The 26,810-nt window shown below is 43.3% G+C and overlaps 1 protein-coding gene across 1 annotated transcript in view; it reads left to right on the plus strand.

Moving 5' to 3' along the window:
- ACER2 (alkaline ceramidase 2) overlaps positions 1–24,277 on the plus strand; it is a 41,458-nt gene extending 17,181 nt beyond the window's left edge. Inside the window, exons 4-6 of the mRNA XM_010365709.2 lie at positions 9,073–9,210; positions 17,364–17,501; positions 22,462–24,277. Of these exons, the coding sequence (XP_010364011.1) occupies positions 9,073–9,210; positions 17,364–17,501; positions 22,462–22,648 (463 nt within the window). The 3' untranslated portion in view covers positions 22,649–24,277. The remainder of the gene's footprint in view (positions 1–9,072; positions 9,211–17,363; positions 17,502–22,461) is intronic.
- The last annotated feature ends 2,533 nt before the right edge of the window (positions 24,278–26,810 follow it).

The raw sequence follows: 26,810 nt of genomic DNA on the forward strand, positions 1-26,810 counted from the left end.
GTGCACCTGTGTGTGTGTGTGCTTACACACACACACTCATATACTGTATATATGTTCAAATTGGAAACCCAGAATTTCAGGAAGGGATGCATTTTAATAGCCATTGTGTTAGGGTTATACAGGTATTCATCCAGTAAATATTTTTCAACACTTGTATTTTACTATGCATTTTTCTAGGCACTGGAATATCACAGGTAAACAAAACAGCAGAGTCTAATGAGCTTACACTGAAGTTGGGGAGATTACAAATCAACAAGCAAGCAAGTAAATAATGTAATGTTAGGATATGTCAGGTACTGTGATGAAAAGTGAAGCTGATAAGGGTATAGTGGTGACTTAATTTGCTGATTTAGAGTTTGGTCAGAGAAAGTCTTTCTGAGGAGCTATGTGAGGTTTGTTACTATCTAGAGGCACAGAGGAGATTCGGCCCAATAAAGATAAGAAATGCTCGTGGAACATATTACCCACATTTTCTGTAGAACACTGTTTTGTCAAAATATACATATATGGCTAAATAGTCTAAAACTATGGATTCAGTGAAGCAAACGGTATGTGCCCATGGAAGAGTTATATCAGGAAAAGAAAATAATTCATTACAGTTTTACTGGCACTATGAAAAGGAACAGGAGCTGTACAGCTGCTGAGAACTAAGGCTGCTATCTGTGGACTGAAATGGAGAAGTGTCTATGAAAAATGCTGGCTGCAAGGGGCACATTATATAATTGTATATGTGATATCCTAATTTTAGAATGAATGAACTAAACTCTTTCTGAGTATGTTTTTGTATTAGCACAAAAATGCCTGGGAGGTGAGGACACCTAACTACAGCCATTGGCTGTTCTTGGGCGTTGCAGCAGAGAGGAACAGCCACTTTTACTTTTCATCTGAACTGGTTGACTTTTTTTTTTTTTTTTTGCAAAATTAACACATTAATCTTTCTTGCTTGCTTTCTTGCTTTCTCTCTCTCTCTTTCTCTCTTTCTCTTTTTCTTTCTTTCCTTCCTCTTTCTTTCTCTCTTTCTCTCTTTCTCCTTTTCTCCCTTTCTCCCTTTCTTTCTCTCTTTCCTTTTTTCCTTTCCTTCTTTTCCTTCCTTTCCTTCTTTCCCTTCCCCTCCGTCCCCTCCTTCCCTTCCTTCCCTCCCCTTCCTTTCCCTCCCCTCCCTCCCTCCCTCCCTCCCTCCCTCCCTCCCTCCCTCCCTCCCTCCCTCCCTTCCTTCCTTCCTTCCTTCCTTCCTTCCTTCCTTCCTTCCTTCCTTCCTTTCTTCCTTCCTTCCTTCCTTCCTTCTTTTCTTTCTTTTCTTTCATCTGACTCTGTGCCTAGGCTGCAGTGCAGTGGAGCTGTCTTGGCTAAATGCCACCTCAACCTCTCCAGGGTCAGGTGATCCTCCCACCTCAGCCTCCCCAGGAACTGGGACTACAGGTGCACGCCACCATGCCTGGCTAATTTTTGTATTTTTTATAGAGAAGGGGCCTTGTTATGTTGCCCAGGCTGGTCTTAAACTCCTGGGCTCAAGCAATCTGCCCACCTCGCCCTACGAAAGTGCTGGGACTACAGATGTGAACCACTGCACCTGGCCTAATTTTTTTTTTTTTTAAAATAGAGACAAGGTCTCGTCATGTTGCCCAGGCTGGTCTCAAACTCCTGGGTTCAAGTGATCTTCCCCTCTTGGCCTCCCAAAGTGCTGGGATTATAGGTGTGAGCCTCCGCACTTGGCCATGGCCTAATTTTAAATACTAAATATTTATTTTAAAATGAGATAGGGAGAAAACATACTTTAATTAGATTCGCTGTACAATCTTATTCTGGGAAGCAGGATTTGAATTGAATAGTATTATCTCTGAGTGTCCACTAGCAGATAGAAGTACTCTCAAGAAGGTTACTTATCAGAAAATAAAAGTGAGAGAGTGAAAGGGCGGGGGTGGGAGGCGGAGAAAGAGAGAGAGAGAAAGAGGGCAAGGGAGTGAGAGACAGAGAAAGGGCTGTTGACAAGTAGAAGTCCCTCATCTCAGATGAAAAGTGGTTCTCCATCTTGGTGAGGCCTTCTAATCAGCAGGGAAAATATGCTTTCAAATGTGGCCAGGTTGGTTTATGCTGTCACCAGTTTCCAGTCATGTTTAGTTTCCTTGTTCAACTTTTTAAGAGAAGCCTTGGGAGGCAAGGAAGGGGTTAAGGATGCAGGTGGAGGTAGAGGGCACCAGGTAGGGTCATGAGGTGGTTCTGTAGGTAGGGACCTTTTGACTCTGCCTGAGAAACAAGCCATTTACCCTTTGACTTTTCCTTCTGTCTTCAAAGGTACCCACCGGTCACCACCATGCTTTCTCTAAACCTGGTGTACGTTACATTGAGAGCTGAGGAATCACTTTTCTCAGATAACTTATTTTTCAAGTCTGAGTAAGAAATTGAAGAAATGGAAATAAAGGTGTTGTGTATGTGTTTGTGGCATTCTGGAGGCCTGGATTGAAATTCCAAGAGACAGTTTTTAATGTATTACTTATAGAAAACTTTTTTTTCTTTTCTTTTCTGGGTTCTTGGAGGTAGGAGGAATGTTGTTTGAGCAGGAAAGAAGAAAATAGGGTGATGACATTGGTAGTTAAAGCTTACCAACTTTAATAATGAAAACAGAGCCTGTTGAGGTGGTGCACACCTGTAGTCCCAGCCACTCAGGAAGCTGAGGCAGGAAGATTTCTTGAGCCCAGGATCTTGAGCCCAGCCTGGGCAACACAGTGAAACCGCATTTTAAAAAAATAGAAAAAAATAATGAAAACACATTGTGAGGCAGAGTTGTCTGTGACTGTAGGGGAGTTTTTCATCACCAGCAGCCTGCAGCATTTCTCTGGGGAAGATGTGATGATATAGCCACTCTGTCCTCCTCTGGAGGCACTGGATACCATATGTGTATATATCCCTGGCTTTGGAAACGATCCGGGTTGAATCCTAGCTTTACAACTTGTGAACTGTATGACTTGTCTTGACTCTTTCTATTTCCCTATCTGTAAAATTAAGTACATAATAGTGTTCATCTTTGAGACGATCCTGTAGGGCACTTAGCATAATACTAAGCAACATAGAGAGGGCTCAAAGTTAGCTTTCCTGACTGCCTGGGGCATGGAGAGGAGAGTTCTGCCTAGCATTTCTGAGATATGCGTACAAATTGATGGAGATAATGGACATTGAAAATTTTAATGAGCAAAGAAATAAAAGGTGCATGTTAAGGAAAAAGTAAAGATTTCAACTCTATTTGCACATCTTCAATTTTCCAGTGACCAGGGAGGGCAAAAAGGCCAAGCCCCTTTGCATGTACTTCACTCCCCATGACATGGGACAGGTGGCAGCTCTGCAGTGGAAGTGGCAGACCAAACCAAAAAAATCATGTCAAAATCAGGATTTCTATAGATCAAGGATTTCCAGTTTATCTGCCTGAACTTACCAAATAGTAAACAAATTATCTCCTTTTCTTTCTTTCTCCCTTCCCTCCCTTCCCTCTCTCTCTCCTGTCTACCTGCCTGCCTGGCCCTCCCTCCCTCCCTCCCTTCCTTCCTTCCTTTTTTCTTTTCTTTTCTTTTTCTTTATGTTTTTCTTTTCTTCTTGATCTAGACTTTGCTGGAATATTCTTTTTTGTTTCTTTCTTTTTTTTTGAGACAAGAGTTTCACTCTTATTGCCCAGGTTGGAGTGCAGTAGTACGATCTCGGCTCACTGTAACCTTTGCCTCCCAGGTTCAAGCGATTCTCCTGCGTCAGCCTCCTGAGTCGCTGGGATTCTAGGGGCATGCCACCACATGTGGCTGATTTTTGTATTTTTAGTAGAGACGGGGTTTTGCCGTGTTGGTCAGGCTGGTCTTGAACTCCTCACCTCAGGTGATCTGCCCGCATTGGCCTCCCAAAGTGCTGGGATTACAGGCGTGAGCCACCACATCTGGCCTTAGCTGGAATATTCTAAACACACATTAAAAATAGTTTTAATGTGAGATTTTTGGAGAAGAGACAGTAGAGTGTGGTGGCTGAGTTTGGATTAGACAACATAGCTTTGAATAACAATTCACTTAAAAAAAAAAAAAGGCTCTGGGACCCCATTTTGCTTGTCCATATAGTGGAGATGACAAAAGTATCTTCCTGATGCGGTCAGAAATACATGAGAAAATTACATAAGGTACAGTGGCTCACACAGAGTAAAGACTCAATAGGTTCTGGTGGTTATTATGAATGGCTTATGGACAAGTGGTTCTTTTTTTTTTTTTTTTCTGTTTTTTGTTTGTTTGTTTGTTTTTGAGATGAAGTCTTGCTCTGTCGCCCAGGCTAAAGAGCAGTGGTGTGATCTTGGCTCACTGAAACCTCTGCCTCCTGGGTTCAAGTGATTCTCCTGCCTCAGTCTCCCAAGTAGCTAGAATTACAGGCACCTGTCACCACGCCCAGCTAATTTTTGTATTTTTAGTAGAGACAGGGTTTCACCAGATTGGCCAGGCTGGTCTTGAACTCCTGACCTCAAGTGATCTGCTTGCCTTGGCCTCACAAAGTGCTGGAATTACAGGCATGAGCCACTGCGCCTGGCCTGAATTTTTTATTGATATATAATAGTTGCACATATTTTATATAGGGAAATTATTAATGTTCATTATGTCAATAGGATATAAATGTTGGGTTTATAGAAAAAAAATGTACTTTCATCTTGCCTAGAATGTCCTGAGACTCTTCAGGACATATACTCAATTGCTCATGGTTATTAATAATTTTTAGATATTTTTATTTTGAGAAAAAAATGAGAACAAGGAACTATTATAGGCTAATTGTATCTATTTTGTTTTGTTTTGTTTTTTGGAGACAGAATCTCATTCTGTTGCCCAGGCTGAAGTGCAGTGGCACAATCACAGCTCACTGCAACCTCTGGCTCCTGTGCTCACGTGATCCTCCTGCCTCAGCCTCCCAAGTGACTGGGACCACAACTGCCTGTCACTGCACCTGGCTAATTTTTTTTTTTTTTTTTTTTTTGTAGAGACAAGGTTTTATTGTGTTGCCCAGGCTGGTCTCAAACTCCTGGGCTCAAGAGATCCTCCCACCTTGGCCTCCCAAAGTGCTGGGATAACAGGCATGAGCCACTGTGCCCAACCTTGTATCCACTTCTTAAATAATTTGTTCTTCTGTAGTTTTTATGATTTTATCTTTAGAAAATATCAGGACAGCCTTCACTTTTTTTTTTTTTTTTTTTTTTTTTTTTTTTTTTTTTTTTTTTTTTGAGACGGAGTCTGGCTCTGTCGCCCAGGCTGGAGTGCAGTGGCCGGATCTCAGCTCACTGCAAGCTCCGCCTGCCGGGTTTATGCCATTCTCCTGCCTCAGCCTCCCGAGTAGCTGGGACTACAAGCGCCCGCCACCTCGCCCGGCTAATTTTTTATATTTTTTTAGTAGAGACGGGGTTTCACCGGGTTAGCCAGGATGGTCTCGATCTCCTGACCTTGTGATCCGCCCGTCTCGGCCTCCCAAAGTGCTGGGATTACAGGCTTGAGCCACCGCGCCCGGCCCCAGCCTTCACTTTAATCTACTTTATTTTTCGAATCTTGAATAGCAAGGGAGCAGTCTGGGATCTGCCTGCCCTGCTAGCATTCTTGCTGGATGACTTGAGGCTGGAATCTTAAACTCTCTGGGCCTTAGTGCTTTAGTTATGAAATAACAGGGTTGGACTACCCCTCTGAGGTCCCTTTCATGACCAAATGCTATAGTGCTGTGACTATCAAGGGCTGGCTGTTCTAAATAGATTAAGTTTTGGTAGCTTATAGCAGTAGATCTTAACCAGGGACATTTACAATTCTATGCGACATTTAGAAATCTTGTGGACATGTTTTTGGTGGTCATTATGATGGGAGGTTTTATCATCTATAAATTTTATTTCATTTCAGAAATGAAATTACCACTGCTTTAAAGGGTAGCCAGTGATAGTTGTTTTCAAGCCTATACCCTGTGTTCCTTTTTACTTTAGTAAAAAAGCCAATGATAGTAGTTTTCAAGCCTGAAAACAAAGTTTTACTTTGGTAAAAAAGGACACAGGATATAGGCTTGAAAACCACTGTTTTAAAGGGTAGTTAGTGATAATAGTAGCAGCTTTACTATGAAAATATTTTGATGATGGTACTGAGTTATTCGATTTTGGATTACAGAATACAGGAAGCAGTGGTGCTAAGGGTTTCCTGACCTTGTGTTTCAGTGTGAGACCCTAATGGGCTGGAAAGTTGAAATAGGACCAGAGGCTGTCATCAATCACAGTTTAGAAAAACACCCTGCTGAGGCCTCTTACTCCTGGATATTTCTAGCTCTCTTGTACCCAGGGCCTCTGTTGACTCTGGGGTGTGCTGGGCTGGCTGGCTGTCTTTCTGCTGGCCACATGGCCTCTGTTTACTTCTCCCGGCTGTTTGTGTTCACAGGATGTCCTTGTTGGCCTGCACATTCCTGTACACCTTCTGGACCTGACATGGGGAGGCGTCTGCAGATGACCTCTCTAAAGAAAGCATGTTTTGCAGCTGGCTGCAGTGGCTCATGCCTGTAATCTCAGCACTTTGGGAGGCTGAGGTCAGGAGTTTGAGACTAGCCTGGCCAGCATGGTGAAACCCCATCTCTACTAAAAATACAAAATTTAGCTTAGTGTGGTGGCGGGCGCCTGTAATCCCAGCTACTTGGGAGGCTGAGGCAGGAGAATCGCTTGAACCCAGGAGGCGGAGGTTTCAGTGAGCTGAGATCGTGCCACTGCTCTCTAGCCTGGGTAGCAGAGTGAGACTCTGTCTAAAAACAAAAACAAAACAACAACAACAACAACAAAAACCCATTTTTTTTAAGCTTACTGCCTTTAAACCATTTGGCAGTACTCTGTGGAGCTTTTGGTGATTGCAACAGCAGCTCAGTCACATTTTCCCTGAGAGTATGATATCAACAACAATAATATTATTTAAAGTAGTGTTTATTTTTAAAATGATGGTAAGGATAATAGTAATAATGCATTTTATTAGCACATAACATGTACCAGGCACTGTGTTAATGCTTACAAGAACACTGTGAGGCAGAGCGTCTTAATTTTTATGTGGGAAAGGCTCAAAGAGTTGAGTTACTTGCCAAAGGTCTCACAGCTGCTAAGCAATGCAAGCAGGATTTGAATGCATATCGGTCTCACTGAACACCTATGCCTTGAATCACTCTGTTGCCCTCTCTGACCTGTGCCTAGTTCTTAAACCACTGGGTACAGAGAGGTGATGCACTCTGGACATTTCTGATTATGTGTTTATCCTAACGAAAAGGCCAAATTGCCTTGGCATGTGTCAAACCCAGTGGAAGAGTTCTTGTGGGTCCCCAAGGGCCCTGCACGTGATGGCTGTGGACCGTCACCCTGAGGCTGGAGCGGGCGGCCTTTCCTCCAGTAGATGAAGAACACCAGCCGAGGCCAGGAGAAAAACATGCCTCTCCTGAGGATTAGCTGCCTGGAGCCTTTCCCACATGTATTTTTTCCTCTGGTAGAGGTTCAGAGCTATAATTCCTGTTCATTCCAGTCTGAAAGTTGGCAGCTTGATCAATGATTTCCTGTGCCTTGATGATGAATGGCTTTCCTATTTAAAAGATAAATTTGTATTTTGAGGGTTCAATGCCCTTTAATTTCTTTATAATGGAATTTCATTCAAATTGGCTTCCTAACTGTGACCTGTTCCAGGGGCTTTTGGCCAAAGTAAATTGTGCTAATGAGGAATAACAGAAACTTCAGGAAAATCATGTACTCCTAAATTTAAGTCATGAATGAGGCCTTAGAAATCGTCTCGTCCAGGCTTTTCGTTTTACAGATAAGGAAATGGGTCCCAGGGAGAAAAAAAAGAGCATGTCTAGGATCACGTCGCCACTTCTGGCTCTTTCTACTGAAATGACCTCCACTGAGGGGTGTGAAGATAGTATCAATTATTTGTCTTAAGACTTGTCATTTCAAAACCTTGTCCATGTAGATTCTAGTGCATACTAGACTTGTAGGTTGTCAGTAAATATAGACTATTTTTTCTTAGTCTATTGAAATTTTTTCTTAAAACTTTTTTTGGGTGTGCTAGACACATAGGACAATTTTTCTTTTAAACTAGGATGCTTTATGATTTGTGAATGGTCTCTGTTTTACTTATGAAAGTTATACATGTTCACTTTGTAGAACAGAGGGTGATAAACTACGTCCTGTGGGCCAAAAGGGTTCTGTTTTGCACATCAGGTTTTATTGGCTCCCAGCCATGCCCATTCATTTACTTATTCTCTGTAATGACAGAGCTGAGTAGCTGTGGCAGAGACCTTAGGACCTGCAAATCCTATATATATATATGTGTGTGTGTGTGTGTGTGTGTGTGTGTGTATGTGTGTATGTATATATGATTTATTAAATATTGATGTTTAATATAATTACACATATTTATTAATGCATATATTTAATTATATATTTATACTTATATATACCATATAGTTATACTATATTTAGATATGGATAATATAGTTATATATAACTATATACTATATATTCTTTATACTTATATATAAAAACATGTATTTAATTTAAAATATATATATATAATTTATTTTATTTTTAGGTTATAGCTCACTGTAACCTCAAACTCCTGGGCTCAGGCCACCCTCCCACTTTGGCCTCCCAAAGCGCTAGGATTACAGATGTGAGCCACCATACCCAGCCCAAACCCAAAAATCCTTTATAGAAAAAAATTGCTAAACCCTGCTGTAGAACATCTGAAAAAATACAGAGAACTCGAACATCTAAAAAAATACAGAAAAATCGCACGAAGAAAACAGTTATCCGTATCTCACCCTCAGTGATGTAGGTTGAGTGTAATTTTACCATTCTCATGGCTAAATATTTTGAAAATCTCTGATTATTTCCTAAGGATAAGTTGCTTGAAGTGGAATTCCTAAGCCAGTGAGTGTGAGTGGCTTTTTGAACCTTGGTACTTAGCGCAGAATTTCGTTTCAGCCTGCATTTCTGGCAATGCCTGTACCTTGCTAACATTAAACAAACAAACAATAATTCCTTTTCTAATGGATTTGGTTTTGTTTTCATGGATTCAGGGGTAGGTTCAAGGTGGTGGTCTGTGTCCTGTCTGCAGTTACAACGTGCCTGGCATTTGTCAAGCCTGCCATCAACAACATCTCTCTGATGACCCTGGGAGTTCCTTGCACTGCACTGCTCATCGCAGAGCTAAAGAGGTAGGTGCCGTCATTCCTGCCTACCCTTTAGCTATCCCTGTGCTGGGGAAACACCAGCTTGGGGCTTCTTTGCTGTCCTGCAGCCGAAGAAGAGTTTTATTCCTCATGAAGAGTTAGTTGCTGACGGCTGGATGGAAGCAGGTTTGATGGTTTGGTTCAAAATGCTAATAATCTCATTTTCAGTAAGAGGGGAGCAGCTGTTTTGCAGATGCAGTGCATCCCACTGATCACAAGCTAGCTTACCAGGACCATCTCAGCACCTAGACCAGGCTGTCTAGACTTAATTCTGTAGAAAGGAAAAGTCCTAGAAAGGTTATTGCATTCACACACAGAAGGAAAAAGAGAAAGGGGGCAGGGAAAATGAGTTTGTATCTATAAGGAAATATGCACGTCAGGTGGACTGCAGTTGACTGTGATACTTTCTTTGAGGCTTAGTGTTTCATTTACAATCTATTAGGCAAAGGTTTTGCTCTTTGCACTAGCATTTTCCTTTGGGAACTTGTGTACTCAGAGTTCAGGTTGATATCCAGAAACATTTTCGTTTAGCGCTTCTTGGTGCATCATTGTCCTCTTCTAGACCCAGCTGAAGTACATCTAATCACTACCCTTATTTTCATGCTCTTTGAAAACACTTCTTTTTATTTCCAGCCATTTAAAGAATGCTTTTTTTTTTTTTGAGATGGAGTCTCGCTCTGTCATCCAGGCTAGAATGCAGTGTCACATTCTCGGCTCACTGCAACCTCTGCCTCCTGGGTTCAAGCAATTCTCCTGCCTCACCCTCCCAAGTATCTGGGATTACAGGTGCCTGCCAGCACACCTAGCTCATTTTTGTATTTTCAGTAGTGATGGGGTTTCGCCATGTTGGCCAGTCTGGTCTTGAGGTTGGGGTGAGGGTAGAGTTAGAGCGGGGATGTAGGGAGGTGGTAGGGGAGACAGAAAAGGGAATGACTACTAATAAGTAAGGGCTTCTTATTTGAGTGTTGGAAAAATTATAAAATGAGATTGTGGTAATGGGTTGAAGATACCAAAACACACTGACCTGTACATTTTTTTTTTTTTTTTTTTTTTTAAGATGGAGTCTCACTCTGTCACCCAAGCTGGAGTGCAGTGGCACAATGCTCACTGCAACCTCCACTTCCTGGGTTCAAGTGATTTTCCTGCCTCAGCCTCCTGAGTAGCTGGGACTACAGGCGCCCACTACCATGCCTGGCCAATTTTTTGCATTTTAGTAGAGATGGGGTTTCACCATGTTGCTCAGGGTGGTCTCGAACTCCTGAGCTCAGGCAGTCTGCCTGCCTTGGCCTCCCAAAGTGCTAGGATTACAGGCGTGAGCCACCGTGCCTGACCTGAACTGTACACTTTAAATAGGGGAATTTTATGATATGTGAAGTATACCCCAATAAAGCTATAAACAAAGCTATAAACAAAACAAAAACCCTCAGAACCTGTCCAGGTGATTCTCCATGGTGGAATCATGCCTGGCCAACATGGTGAAACCCCATCTCTGCTAGAAACACAAAAAGTTAGCTGGGTGTGGTGGCAGATGCCTGTAATCCCAGCTACTCAGGAGGCTGAGGCAGGAGAATCACTTGAATCCAGGAGGCGGAGGTTGCAGTGCGTGGAGATCACGCTATTGCACTACAGCATGGGCAACACAGTAAGACTCCATCTAAAAAAAAAAAAGCTCCCTCTCTTCCTCACCTCTCATTTACTCATTTGCTCTTCAACTCTTGCCAATCTGGCTTCTGCCCCTACTTCGATACCCAAATCCCTTTCTGTAGGCTATACACCCAGTGATCAGTTTTCAGCCCCCCTGTATCTTATGTGTTATTTTCTCGGCTGCTTACCCAATTAATTCTCCTCCCCGTGGTTGAAATGTTCTTCGCCATGGCTCCTGTGATAGCACATCCTCCTGGATTTCCCATTACCTCTTGGCAGCTCCTTTTCAATTTCTTGCGTGGACTGCTACTTTTCTACACAGCTTTGCATGTAGGACTCCCTTAAGGTGCACCCTCAACTCCCTGCTTGCTATGGTCTGAATGTTTGTGTCTCCCCTGAATTCATATGTTAAAATACTAATTAATAAGGTGATGATATTACGAGGTGGGCCTTTTGGAAGGTGATTAAGTCAGTGGGGGTAGAGCCCTCATACATGGGATTAGTGCTCTTATAAAAGAGGCCCCAGAGAGCTGCCTGGGCCCTTCTACCATGTGAGGACACAGCTCTAGAAGGTGTGATCTATGAGGAATGGCCCTCATCGGACACTGATTCTGCTGGCACCTTGATCTCAGACTTCCCAGCCTCCAGAACTATGAGAAACAAATTTCTGTTTTTATCAGCCACCCAGTATACAATGTTTTGTTATAACAGCCTGCATGGATTAAGACACTGTTTTTCTCCCTTTATATGTCCCCCTGAAAGATCTCTTCTACTTCTGTGGCTTTAAGTCTCTTACATATGCAGATGACTCCTAAACTTATGTCTCCAACCCAGTGCATCCTCTTAACTCTACTATTACATGTCTGGCTGCCTACCTAACCTAATTCCATGTATCGTGGGCATCTCAAATTCAACTTGTCCAAACCCAGATTCTTGATCTGCCTTTTCTAGCCTGGTTCTCTTCATCATATTTCTAGTTGCAGAAAAGGGGAGCACCATTTACCCAGTTACTCAAGCCTGACATCCTCTTCCTTCCCCACACATGCCATTTGAGCACATTTTTCTTTTTTTTTTTGAGACAGACTCCTACTCTGTTACCCAGGCTGGAGTGCAATGGCATGATCTCAGCTCACTACAACCTTTGCCTCCCGAGTTCAAGCGATTCTCCTGCCTCAGCCTCTCAAGTAGCTGAGACCACAGGCACACGCCACCACGCCCGGCTAATTTTTTGTATTTTTAGTAGAGATGGGGTTTCACCATGTTAGCCAGGATGGTCTCGATCTCCTGACCTCATGATCTGCCCTCCTCGGCCTCCCAAAGTGCTGGGATCACAGGCATGAGCCACGCTCCCAGCCCCGAGCACAGTCATTTTTCTACCAGTCGATGTTGCAGTGAAGATGAAGTTCCAAATCCTTGACATGCTCCAGCCTTCCCCTGTGAGCTGATCGCTCCCACAAGAAGCTCCTCTGCCTTCCATCCTCAGCCATTCTGACCTTCTGTGTCTTCCGTGGACCCTGCACCTGTCAGCCCTAGGCCCTTCCTTATTTATGCAGTCCCTTTTTTTGGCCCTCTTGCTTGGCTAACTTCTACTTATCCTTCAGTTTGGGCTGAACTATTTATATGCTGTTCCAGGACCCTGAACTTCTTTATTGCACCCATCCTGATTGTAATTAGATTATTTGTATTGTTTTGTTTGGTGTCTGTCCCCTCTGCTGGACATCGACTCCACGTGGGCAGGGATGGGGTCTCTTTGTTCACCACTGTGTCCCAGTTACCACAGCAATTCCCAGCCAGGAAAAGAAAAGATGGTTGTTTCTTCCCTACTTTGATAAAATACCCAGACAAGGCTGGGCGCAGTGGCTCATGCCTGTAATCCCAGCACTTTGGGAGGCTGAGGCGGGCGGATCATGAGGTCAGGAGATTGAGACCATCGTGGCCATCACAGTGAAACCCCGTCTCTACTAAAAATACAAAAAGTTAGCCGGGCGTGGTGGCGGGCGCCTGGAGTCCCAGCTACTCGGGAGGCTGAGGCAGGAGAATAGTGTAAACCTGGGAGGCGGAGCTTGCAGTGAGCCGAGGTTGCGCCACTGCACTCCAGCCTGGGCGACAGAACGAGACTCCGTCTCAAAAAGAAAAAAAAAAAAAAACCCAGACAAAAGGATGCCCTTATCGCTCTTGCACCTCTTTCCTGAATCTTCCGTGGTTGTCACCCGCCATGATGTTATGTCTGAGCTGAATGTTTCTCGCTGCATGCGCGTTTGCTCAGAGGAAATAGAGGAGGAATAGTTTTCTCACTTTCTCCTTAGCCTTTCTTCCTAAGCTTTGTTTCTAGTCATTTCTTGTAACCAGCTTCCTGAGAAGTATTTCCATTGTCTTTTCTGAACTCTCCCTTAGACCATGAGAAAACAGAAGTTTATGCTGATTTGGGGTCATGACCTGACACTGAAATTGGTGGTGTTAAGTACATTGCCGAGTAACTCAGATACATTTATAATATTGTAAAAAATACTTTTTCTGATTATAGGAGTGATTTTATTGTTAAGAAAAATTTGAGAATACAGTCAAGGGTCAAGAAGAAAAGAAATGGCAGACATTCCTCTCGAGATTTTTCTATTGTAGAATAAGGTCTTGCTGTACATATGATTTTTGTCCCCCCCCTTTTCACTTCACATTGATATTTTGATAAAAGCCCTGAAAAATGGGAGTGAAACCTAACGGACCACAGCTTTGGACAAACCCCAAGTGCAAATAAGGCTGGTAAGCAGCTTTTAGCAGGACCTGCTTCCTCTAGAAGCAGAGAAAGGAAGAGTAACGGACTGCCCTGAGACCAGGCTCTACAGAGCCGCGCTCCTGCCTCGTACATGCCAAGCCTGCCCTGTCCTGGCCCTTGCAGTGACTAATGGCCGGACACGCTGCCTCTCAGTTGATGCCCTCCATGCAGGACATCTCTAGCACATTGCTCTCTGTTCTGGTGTGTTCCTTAAGCCAAACTTTCTAGGTTTAATTGCATTGGATGTTCATGGATCCTCGCGTCCCAGACTAATTGTCTATGTATTTGTTGATATTTGTTCTTGTCTATTTTCATTTTATTTTTTAAATTCAAGGCAAGAGGCTTATTTATTTTGTATTTTATAGTGCCTAGCATGGAATTCGATGCCCAATCAATACTTTTTTTTTTTTTCCGAGATGGGGTCTCGCTCTGTCGCCCAGGCTGGAGTGCAGTGGCACTGTCTCAGCTCACTGCAACCTCCGCCTCCTGGGTTCAAGCGATTCTCTTGCCTCAGCCTCCCGAGTAGCTGGGACCACAGATGCATGCCATCATGCCCGGCTAATTTATTGTGTTTTTTAAAATTTAATTTAATTTAATTTTTATTTTTTATTTTATTTATTTATTTATTTATTTATTTATTTATTTTTTTTTTTTGAGACGGAGTCTCGCTCTGTCGCCCAGGCTGGAGTGCAGTGGCTGGATCTCAGCTCACTGCAAGCTCCGCCTCCCGGGTCCACGCCATTCTCCTGCCTCAGCCTCCCCAGTAGCTGGGACTACAGGCGCCGCCATCTCGCCCGGCTAATTTTTTGTATTTTTTAAGTGGAGACGGGGTTTCACTGTGTTAGCCAGGATGGTCTCGACCTCCTGACCTTGTGATCCGCCCGCCTCGGCCTCCCAAAGTGCTGGGATTACAGGCTTGAGCCACCGCGCCCGGCCTTATTTATTTATTTTTTTGAGACAGAGTCTTGCTCAGTCCCCCAGGCTGGAGTGCAGTGGTGCGATCTTGGCTCACTGCAAGCTCCGCCTCCCGGGTTCACGCCATTCTCCTGCCTCAGCCTCCAGAGTAGCTGGGACTACAGGTGCCCGCCACCACGCCCAGCTAATTTTTTTTTGTATTTTTAGTAGATACGAGGTTTCACCATGTTAGCCAGGATGGTCTCTATCTCCTGACCTCATGATCCCTTGGCCTTGGCCTCCCAAAGTGCTGGGATTACAGGTGTGAGCCACTGTGCCCGACCAATAATCTTAAATAATCTAAAAATAATGTTCTGCCCAAATTACAAATTACCAAATTAGAGTCCAGTTATTCATAATTTTATCCATTAATTCAGGGAGCATTTAACAGTGCCTGGCACAGTTGCCAGGCATGGAGTATGCATTAGTGAATAAAACAGGGGTAGTTCCTCTTGTCATTGGGCTTCTAGGCTGGTTTGTTTGTTTGTTTGTTTGTTTATTGAGATGGAGTCTCACTCTTGAAGCTCAGGCTGGAGCAGTGGTGCGATCTGAGCTCTCTGCAACCTCTGCAACCTGGATTCAAGCAATTCTCCTGCCTCAGCCTCCCAAGTAGCTGGGATTACAGGTGCGTGCCACCACCCCTGGCTAATTTTTGTATTTTTAGTAGAGATGGGATATCACCATGTTGGCCAGACTGGTCTCCAATTCCTGACCTCAAGTGATCCACCCACCTTGGCCTCCCAAAGTGCTGGATTACGGGGGTGAGCCACTGCTCCCGGCCTCTAGGCTAGTTTAATACCAGATGTTACACAGATAATCCATAGTTTCAGCTTGTGATGAGAGTTATGAAGGAACATGGTGGGGTGCCCTGAGAGAATGCACTAAGGCAGGGGTGTCCACTCTTTTGGTTTCCCTGCGCCATATTGGAAGAAAAATTGTCTTAGGCCACACATAAAATATACTAATGATAGCTGATGAGCTAAAAAAAAAAAAAAAAACTCATAATGTCTTAAGAAAGTTTATGAATTTGTGTTGGGCGTCATTCGAAGCCGTCCTGGTTGGCATGCAGCCTGTGGGCCACGGCTTTGGACAAGCTTGCACCACGGGGAGACCTATAGTCTGGCATGGAGTAGCTGGCATGGAGTGTCGGAAAAAGCCTGGAGACTGAGCCCTGGAGAGAAGGAGAGGGTGGGTCAAGGTGAGGAGATGAGCTCTTTTTGAGAGGGAACCAGCCCAAAGGTGAGGCTTTCAAGGTAGAGTGGTGAGCAGAAGTGAGAAATGGAAATTGTTATCTCTTTGTTTTAGTAACTGGGAATGTAAGTCTTCCTGTGTCATGGGCCTCTATTCTTTCTAAAAACTTCAAGGGATGCATTTAGCCTTCCTATAAGAGTATTTTGGTTTGTTTTTGAGCAGGTCTTACTGAACCTGTCCCACTTTTATTGATGCTTTCGCTGATGTTTCTGAAAGGCAGCTGGGAAGGGCACTAGCCAGTGAGGCTTTTAACACCTGTCTGTGGGTTCAACAAATAGGAATTAAGCTTCTTCTCAATTGCAGATGTTGTGTTATATTCTGAGTCCTGTAGGAGATCTTGACTGATGCAGGAGTGGTCCCCTCAGGGAAGAAGGACCCTCAGCCACCAGCTGCCTCCAGGCATTCCTCCCCAGGGATAGAAGTCACCCACTTTATGAGCAAGACTTTAACAAGGAAAGAAGATGGCAATTGAAATTTTCATTGAGCTGTTAGGATTTGTTTCAGAAAACCGTTTTGTCCCAGTGTGTATAAGAACCTATTCTTTCATTCAACACATGGTTGTGTGCCTTCTGTGTCTGGCATGTTTCCAGGTGCTGGGATACGGCAGTAAACAGCTTCCATGTCAGTGCATAAACATACACTGGAAACATATAAGTGAAACACAGCGGGTGTCAGGGAGGTTATAATCACTACCGAGAAAATTAAAGGAGGGAAGGAGGCCTTAGGGAGAGTCACTTGGGAGGTGGAGACAGGTGTTGCAATTGTTAAAAATAGCATCAGGAAAAGGCTTACTGAGTGACATTTGAGCAAAGATTTGTATCTGGGGGAAGAGCATTCCAGGCAAGAGGGCACAGTGTGTGCTATGGTCTTGCAGGAGCATGTTTGGGATGTTTGCGGAACGGCACAAATCCCGCAGTGGCTTGAGTACAGGCAGTGAGAGGGAAGAGTACCTAAGAGAGGAGGTGAAGGGGAAGAGGGAAAATCATGCATCCAAGGCCTTGTGGCCACTGTGAATACTTTGGCTTTCCCTCTGGTTAAACCGGAAGATGCTGGAGGCTGTTAAATTGGCTGTAAGGGCAAGGGTGGAAGGAGACTGATGAGATGGCGGTAGCGTGGATCTAGATGGAGGTGGTGGAAAAAGGTCAGGTTTGAGATATTTTGAAGGGAGAGCTGATGGACTGGATGTGGGCTGTGTGAGGAGGAGAAGGACTGGGAGAAGAATAGGTTATGGACTTGTTAAATTTAGATCCATATTAGGGTGCTCATGTCAAAAATGTAGTTGGGTGTATAAGTCTGGAGTCAGGGGAGAAGCCTGGGTGGGAAGGGTGTCTGTAAGCCATCTGTGTACATATGCTGTTTACATCCATGAGACTGTGGAGTGACTGTGTGTTGGGTAAGAACTTCAGTGCCAAGGGGTTGTGGGCATGAGATAAACCAGCGAAGGAGACAGAGGAAAGGTGGCCAGCGAGGAGGTGGAGACCAGTTCTGACGGTGAGTGACTTTCTGGACCCCCATGCAGATGTGACAACGTGCGTGTGTTTAAGCTGGGCCTCTTCTCAGGCCTCTGGTGGACCCTGGCCCTGTTCTGCTGGATCAGTGACCGAGCTTTCTGTGAGCTGCTGTCGTCCTTCAACTTCCCCTACCTGCACTGCGTGTGGTAAGCCCCTGCTAATGGGGAGGTGGCTGGGGACAGGTGTGTTTGCACTTGCTGTTGGGCTCTGTTCACCCTGCAGGTGGTGCACAGGTGTCCTGGGGGTTGCTGGCTTGCTTCTCTCCTCAGGTGGACTGTCAGAAGGTTCAGAAGCCACTGAAAGTTCACTTTGTAAAAAGCTGAATTGACTCCAGGGAGCAGGCTTAGCTGGAACAAAGGGCCTGATTGTCATGCTTAGGTCTGCAGTTTCTTACCTCTAACTCCATCATTAAAGCCTAAAGGAGCTTGAGAACTGAACCTGTAACCTGAGCCCTAGCTAGGTGTTAGGGGAGGGGAGAGGTAGGGGAAAGCTGGGGAAAGAGGTGATGTGAGGGCTGGGAGTGTCCTCAGTAGGAACCCTACCTTTAGGGCCTGAGTGACCAAGTGAAAGGAGGGGCCCGCACAGGCCATTTAGAGACATTCTCTTCCATTATTTCTATAAGTGGATACAGAAGACCAGAGAGCTAAAGTGAATTGTTTAATATCACCCACCTGTTTCTGTAGAAAACAACCTTGGAGTTCAATAATAGCAAATTGGAGCATCTATACTTTGGAATGCTTAGGATACACTAAGTTAAAAAAAAAAAGTGGGTTACAAAATACAGGCAGAATCCGATTCTGAGAAAGCTGGGGGAAATCGGAGTGGCTTTCTTCCTAAAACTGCTTCAGCCTCAAATCCAGAGTGATCTTTCCTTTCTCTCCTCCAGGACTTCTGATTGCAAAAGATCACGAGGAGGAGAAATCTGCTGTAGATTATCCCCTATAGATAGAGGGAACCCAGGAAGGAATTCTAGTGGTGAAGAAATGGAAAAACTTTATTAGATCTAGATTCAGGAAAAGGTTGACTTCTATACAGAGATGGGCTAAAGATACACAATTTGATAGAATTCACTTACGTTCCCTTGCTCATGTGAACTTCTATGTGTTTACCATGAGACCCACCCTACTCTAAATTTAAGACTTGGGGACTTCAAGGAGTGTTTGCAAAAGACAAAACTCAAACAGCACAAGTTGGAGTTTACAGTGTTAGGATTCATTGTTCAACAGTTTTTAGATTTCAACCTCAACTAATACTAGTGAATTTATATACTTTATATATTTGTTTTTTTTTTTTTTTTGAGACGGAGTCTCGCTCTGTCGCCTGGCCTGGAGTGCAGTGGCTGGATCTCAGCTCACTGCAAGCTCCGCCTCCCGGGTTTACCGCCATTCTCCTGCCTCAGCTTCCCGAGTAACTGGGACTACAGGCACCCGCCACCTTGCCCGGCTAGTTTTTTTTTTGTATTTTTTAGTAGAGATGGGGTTTCACCGTGTTAGCCAGGATGGTCTCGATCTCCTGACCTTGTGATCCGCCCGTCTCGGCCTCCCAAAGTGCTGGGATTACAGGCTTGAGCCACTGCGCCCGGCCTATATATTTGTTGAATTGTAATTTCCAGATAACAAAACACACAGATTTTATGTGTATATTGTGAATTTTGAGAAACGTATACACTAGGTAAATGACCTCATTCAAGATGATCATTTTTATCTATCTAAGTCCCCTTGTCACACTAGTGATTTAAGTCAAATTCAAAATTTAAACTGTGTAATAATTTTGACTCAAACTTAATTTGTTTCTGAATTTGGTGTTATTTCTGCTTTTTCAAAGTTGAACCATCTTTTCTTTCCAGTTGTAAAATGACATATATGTTTTTAATAACAAATTTAAACAACAAAGAAGTGTAGAAAGAATGGCTCTTATAATTGTATCCCCCAAAGAAACATAATTATTAGCAGTCTGACATATATCCATTGAGATTTTATATGTACACACACACACATATATATCTACTTAAGAAAAATAGAATCGTTCTATACACGATGCAAACTTTTTTTTTTTTTTTGAGACAAAGTCTTGCTCTGTTGCCCAGGCTGGAGTGCAGTGGGGCGATCTCGGCTCACTGCAATCTCTGCCTCCCGGACTGAAAGTGATTCTCCCACTTCACCCCTGAGGGAGCTGGAACTACAGGTGCATGCCACTGCACCAGGCTAATTTATTTTGAATTTTTCTGTAGAGATGGGTTTTTGCCATGTTGCCCCAGCCTTGTCAGAAACTCCTGGGCTCAAGCAGTCCACCTGCCTTGGGCTCCCAAAGTGCTAGGATTACAGGCATGAGCCATTGAGCCCGGCCCAAACTTTTTTTTTTTTTTTTACCAACCAAATACTTAAATCTATACTACATAGATCTAGTGCTATAGAGACATCATTCCATACCAATACATACATATAAAATCTTCATTATTTTGTCTAATTAATACTTCATAATATGGATGCTTTATAATTTATTTAACTAACCTCTCTCTGATAATGGGCATTGAGGTTATTTCTAATTTTCCACTTTTGCAAACACTTTATAATGAACACTTAGATTGATTTGAGTTTCTGAATATTTTCATATTAAATTAATAATATATATTGCCAAATCCAGAGAAACTATACCATTAACACTGTTTACTGAAGTCTGTAAGAGAGCATCTTTTACCCACACTTTCACATATACTGGAAACTCTTAAATCCCCATTAACCTGATTGAGAAAAATTATATTTTGTTTTTATTACTATGTCTTTTTAAAAAATTAGTATTTTTGTTGGGCATCTTTTCAGATGTAAATTTGTGACGTGTATTTCCCCTTTTACTTTTCTTTGGTCTATTGAGTGTTTCTATTTTTAAAAGTTTATATCGGCCGGATGTGGTGGCTCATGTCTGTAATCCCAGCACTGTGGGAGGCCGAAGTGGGTGGATCACAAGGTCAGGAGATCGAGACCATCCTGGCTAACACATCTCTACTAAAAATACAAAAAATTAGCTGGGTGTGGTGGCATGTGCCTGTAGTCCCAGCTACTTGGGAGGTTGAGGCAGGAGAATGGCTTGAACCCGGGAGGCAGAGATTGCAGTGAACCAAGATCGCACCACTGCACTCTAGCCTGGGCAACAGAGCGAGACTCCATCTCAAAAAAAAAAAAAAAAGTTTAGATCCAGCATCTAGGTTTGGCACATAGTAGACAGTCATTACTATGTGCCACTTATGCATATTTGCAACATTTTCACAAGTGCAGAGAATAATACATTGAGCCCCCATATAGGCAATACCCAGATTCCATAAATATCAACATGAAGCCAATCTTGTTCATACCATTCTCACCTGCTTCCCACCCTGACCTGATTAATTTCTTTAGTGTTCTTTGTATGTAAGGGTTTAAACTTTGTCATATGCTACAAATATTCCCTGCCCCCCACCGCAGTTTCCCATTTGTCTTTCAGTATGTTAATATTTTTGTGCCATACTGGTTTCAAACTTTCATGTTGTCACATCTGTTAATCTTTTCTTTAGAGTTTCTGGATTTTGTGTAATTTTTAAAAAGACCCCCTCCCTACCACCATCAAAATTTATAAAAATATTGTCTTTGGGCTGGGCTCAGTGGCTCACGCCTGTAATCCCAGCACTTTGGGAGGTCAAGGCACGTGGATCACCTGAGGTCAGAAGTTCGAGACCAGCCTGGCCAGTGTGGTGAAACCCCCCTCTCTACTAAAAATACAAAAATTAGCTAGCTGGGCCTGGTGACAGGCACCTGTAATCCCAGCTACTTGGGAGGCTGAGGCAGGAGAATTGCTTGAACCTGGGAGGCAGAGGTTGCAGTCAGCCAAGATTGCACTACTGCACTCCAGCCTGGGTGACAGGGCAAGACTTCATCTAAAAAAAAAAAAAAATAGGCCGGGCGCGGTGGCTCAAGCCTGTAATCCCAGCACTTTGGGAGGCCGAGATGGGCGGATCACGAGGTCAGGAGATCGAGACCATCCTGGCTAACACGGTGAAACCCCCGTCTCTACTAGAAAAATACAAAAATCTAGCCGGGCGAGGTGGCGGGTGCCTGTAGTCCCAGCTACTGGGGAGGCTGAGGCAGGAGAATGGCGTAAACCCGGGAGGCGGAGCTTGCAGTGAGCTGAGATCCGGCCACCGCACTCCAGCCCAGGTGACAGAGCGAGACTCCGTCTCAAAAAAATAAAAATAAAAATAAAAAAGAAAAAGAAAAGATTACATGCTTTTAAATGGTCTGTTGTTTGATAAAGATTAATATTAAATTAAAACTTTTTACAGGTACAGTGAGGATAAATTTTTTTGTTTGTTTGTTTTTGAGACAGAGTCTTCCTCTGTCGCCCAGGCTGGACTGCGGTGGCATGATCTCAGCTCACTGCAAGCTCCGCCGTCCAGGTTCACACCATTCTCCTGCCTCAGCCTCCCGATTAACTGGGACTACAGGCGCCCACCACCATGCCCGGCTAAGTTTTTTAATTATTAATTTTAGTAGAGACGGGGTTTCACCTTGTTAGCCAAGATGGTCTCAATCTCCTGACCTCGTGATCCACCTGCCTCGGCCTCCAAAAGTACTGGGATTAGAGGTGTGAGCCACTGCGCCTGGCCCCAATGAGGATAAATTTTTTAAAATTTCCACTAAACTGCAAAAGTGGTTTAATCAACATAAAATTATTCCTGATGAAGGACATAAAATATCTGTAACCAGTTGTTAAAGTGAGAAGGTGGGATCTAATCAGATGTGCTCAGTTACTTCCGTCTTAGCACCTCTGTTGTAAATCCTTGGGCCTCAGTTTTCTTGTTTGAGGCCCAAAGGCATTTATTTGCACACTTGTTCCTATTATCCAGCAGGAATATTTTAGAACATTCTAAAATGGGTCCCAAATTGCTGAAGATTTATCATCCTGCTGTTCCAGGGATTGTTGGTAATCTTCATCCTTTCCTAATTAGAAGAGGCCCCTGGGCTGCAAGTACAGTCAGCAAGGTGGGTGGGTTACACTGGAAGAAGGAGCAGGCTGAACTCAGGCCAGCGGAGTCTTCATGCTCATCAGATTCTCACCTCTCGTCTCCCTCTGCAGGCACATCCTCATCTGTCTTGCCGCCTACCTGGGCTGTGTATGCTTTGCCTACTTTGATGCTGCCTCAGAGATTCCTGAGCAAGGCCCTGTCATCAAGTTCTGGCCCAGTGAGAAATGGGCCTTCATTGGTGTCCCCTATGTGTCCCTTCTGTGTGCCAACAAGAAATCATCAGTCAAGATCACGTGATGGCAAGGTGGTGGCTGGCTTCTCTGCTTATCGGCCCTCATGCAGTGGGCTTCCTTTGCTAGGAAGACAGCCAAGGGATTTCGAAGAGTTGGGATGTGGGCTATCTTTTAAAAAATCTGTTTGCTGAGGCTCTCACTAATATGTCTGTGGACCACCAGGATTCCCCTGTGCAAGGGGAAAAGTTCTATTCCTTTTCCAAAGACGGAAAATGGAGGGCTTAGGGACACTAGATGCATCTTTCTCAGCATCGCTTCCAGATGCAGTGACTTGTTGGGCTGCGTCCTTAATGGCCATGGCAGAGCAGTCCCTTGGGGGATCCAGCCCTGTACAGTGCATCTCGTTCTGGAGAAAGCTGGCCTGCTCCAGACCCCACCATTCCCAGGCACCCTTGGAGTGGACTCTACTGATGATAGACAGACCCTCTAACAGACAAGACCCTCTGACTCTCTGATGGAAGATGCCAGAGATTTTCCTTTGGGGTAATTGTCCTTAAACAAAACCAAACACATGAAACACACACAGGACTTGTGGCTAAAAAGGCTACTTTTTCACTTGCATTTCTCAACTAACATGCATCTGTGAATCCTTTTACTACTACCTCTGTGGAGAGATGGAGAGACTTCAGATAAAGGTGAAGCTAATGAGTAAAACCCTCTCTGCCAAAACCTATACTCCACTGTAGGCCATTCTTGAAGATGAGCACAGTTTTTAAATACTGACATCATTTCCGCTTCCCCCTCCCACCCCAGCTCAGCAGCCTCAAATCCACAGAGAAGAAGAATTATGGCATAAACATTCCCACAGACCCACCATCTTTAAGACTTGACCTCCGTAAGTTTACCAAAGGGCTCCTCACAATTGTGGTGGGGATTCTGGTTCAAAATTTGGAGCACACATGAAGTTTTTGGAAACTTTTTCTCATTTGAAGCCTCTAGTATGCTGTACTATTCTGGAAATTACCTTCAAGAATCTCACTTCTTGTTTCTGTTGTGTTTTCTGTGGGCATCATGTTATTCACTCTTGCGGTAGAAGGTGCTTTCTGGGTTTCCCAGAGTATCCAACGGATCACTTTTCTCAAGTGCTGGCAGTAACTATGCACTCACGGGCTAGTTTGGGCCGCTGATGCAGCAGCGCAAATCTGTTGCCTTCTGAATTTTTCTCACCTAATGTGACATTGGCTTCAATGAATCTTCTCTTCATCGGGCTGAATGAAACATTCAAGAACTGTCTTCAAGGTGCATGGTGGGAATTATCAACCTCAGGGATACTCATTTTAACTCAGGCACGTCCTGCTTTGTAACATTCCATTGTTGGGAGAGGGCAGGACAGGTGTGTTCTTGTGTGGGCAGGAGTCATATCACTGTCCTACATATGTAAGAGTTGGGAAGGTGATGATTTTTGGCACATCCAGGAACTCTTACTCTAGTTAGAATTTGTACAAGATCCAAGGCGAAAACCCCAGTAAGCAACTGAATTTAGAGTTTAAAAATGAATGACTTTATGCTACATCTGTGGTTATCAAATTATATAGCTTGTTCAAGAGCAGAACCCTGTTTGTAGTAAGAAATCTTTGTGGAACCCCAGTGTGTGAAATAAATTGTATTTTATTAACTTAAATTTATTTAAGGTCAAATTTATAGCATTTACTTAATAATATATGAGGTGGTAAAAATGCAAATTAACAAATTGGTAATTTCCAAGGTAGCAAAATTAGGTGTTGAATGAGTGTATATGTTGCTTTATTATACTTTTATATATAGAGAGAGTGTGTTTTGTTTTTGAGTCAGGATCTTGCTGTATCACCCAGGCTGGAGTGCAGTGGTGCAATCATGACTCACTGTGGCCTCTGTCTCCCAGGCTCAAGTGATCCTCCCACCTCAGCCTCCCCAGGAGCTGGGACTACTGGTGCATGCCACCACTCCCAGCTAATTTTTGTATTTTTTCATAGAAATGGGGTTTCACCATTTTGCCCAGGCTGGTCTCGAACTCCTGGGCTCAAGAGATCTGCCCGCCTCGGCCTCCCAAAGTGCTGGGAATAGGCATGAGCCATCACGCCTGGCCTAAAAAATATTTTTAAAATGATATTTGAATTAAATATTTGTGGAACTTCTAATGTACCTCTTTGAGACCTAGGTGGTTGATGGAACAGAACTGCTGTTAAGTCCTTTGGGTTTCAAGTCTAGAATTTTTTAAAGGCAAATATCAGACCATTCTTATTTTAGATTGACTTTATCAGGCATGGATTCTGGTCTCATCTACTTTATGGTATAAATGCTCCAAGGTAGGGGGTTTGTTGTATATTTTAAGCCCAGCTTTTTTTTTTTTTTTTTTTTTTTTTTTTTAATGTGAGAAGCAGAATGTATTTCTAGAAATGGTTTTAAAGAGATGAGCTGAGAAAGAAACCTCGAATGGAGTATATTTGAGGAGGACAAAACATTACTTCACTTTTGAACAGAAATCACTCTAGCTTGCCAGCATGGGATGTAAACCAAGAGAGCAGATATATACCCATCTTATTTTAAGTTGGGTTTATGGCATCACTCATTTATGTAAAAGCACTACAAACTCTTTAAAGAAAATTAGGAAACTACAGAAAAGTCAAAGAAAAAAAAGGTAACCCATATTTCTATTGCCCAGGTATAATCCCTGTTAATATTTTGGTGTAGTCTCCTCTTTTTTTCCCCCAATATAGTTGTAAATAAATGATGTCTTTCAGAGTTGACGTTTATCCTGTAGCTTGAATGGCATATACATGCCAGTTATATATTTTTTCATGAAGTATGGGTTTGGAATACACTAGAGTTAGCTATGTGCTTGAATGCTGATCATTGACTTCTGAGACTGACTACTGAGTCTACCTTTTTAATCAAGCCTGACGTGAATGGGCCCTAAAAAGTAATGAATGGAATTCTACTTTTTGATGTGCTTCTGCACTTGGCTTGGTGAGTCATCATAAATAGCTGTTAAATATGTGACTTTACAGATTTTGATATGTTCAGATTGTAAAAAATGAACAGCTTATTTCATTAATTGATGGGCAGTCAAGAATCTCCCTCCCTCCAGTAGGGCTGACACTTAGGAGTTAGGTCATGGTGGTGGTTACTTGGCGTGGCTAATCAGATTTTGTTCCGGTCAGAATTTGCCCAAGATCAAGACCCAGCAGAAACTGGAGTTAGGTTATAAAAAACCATTCATGTTTCTGAGTGATCATTTCAGTCAGTGATTCATGTTTTACAGTTTAGTTGTTGATTAGAAAAAGTAATCTTTTCTTCCCTTTATTACATCATTATAAATCAAGTCCTTCTGTGAACACATTTAAGGTGCGTAGAGATGAGATGTCTGAATCCATTTAGGGACGGGCTGCATTTTTGGGGAACTCTCTGCTTGTCCAGTGAAGAGTGCCTAAAACATTAATTATAGATCACAGATGTTCTGTTGAGGGACAGAGCTTGATGGTCATCAAACACAAGGCTTTGTAAAAATACGACCACCTCTTCCACTTACTGGATCTCTCAGGTGTGTAAAACCTCTCTCACCAGTTCATTGTGCTTCCATGAACCAGTGCCATATCGAGTCCCCACGACTGGGATTTGAGTCTTCCTGGCTCTTTATCCCTTGGGGCGGACATGGAACCATCTCTGAGGGACAGGTGGATGCTGAAGCTCACCCGGTCAGGGCCCCTCTCCTAGCTCCTTTTACACTGAAATTAATCTGAACGCTTTCATAGCCAAGGCTTTGCCTAGGTGCTGTTATTCCAGCTGGCCAAAGAGAAGTCTTGGGCCAGATTGGGATTCTCAATGGATTTTATAGACATAAATCCCTTACAAACTTAAAAAAAAAATGACCCCTACTTTATAGGACTAATTGTTTGAATTGTATCTTTCTCTATATGTTAAACCAGATTTAAAACTATTTTATAACCACAATATGTAATCAGAGCAATCTAGTATTTTCAGATATATACCTTGTTATATACCTTATGTAAGTATGCTGTATAAGGGTGGCATGCCCACTGGCTGTGGTCAAATTTAATCCCCATTGCTTTGGGAGTGATTTAAGGCCTTTTGAAGTGGAGCTTTTGCACTTTATACTTTTTCTGTGAACTATGATAACTATATTTGATATTAAAGCTGTAAGTGGCATTTTCAGCAAATGAATATGT

The sequence above is a fragment of the Rhinopithecus roxellana genome, chromosome 16 (assembly GCF_007565055.1).
Source record: "Rhinopithecus roxellana isolate Shanxi Qingling chromosome 16, ASM756505v1, whole genome shotgun sequence".
Taxonomy (NCBI): Eukaryota; Metazoa; Chordata; class Mammalia; order Primates; family Cercopithecidae; genus Rhinopithecus; species Rhinopithecus roxellana.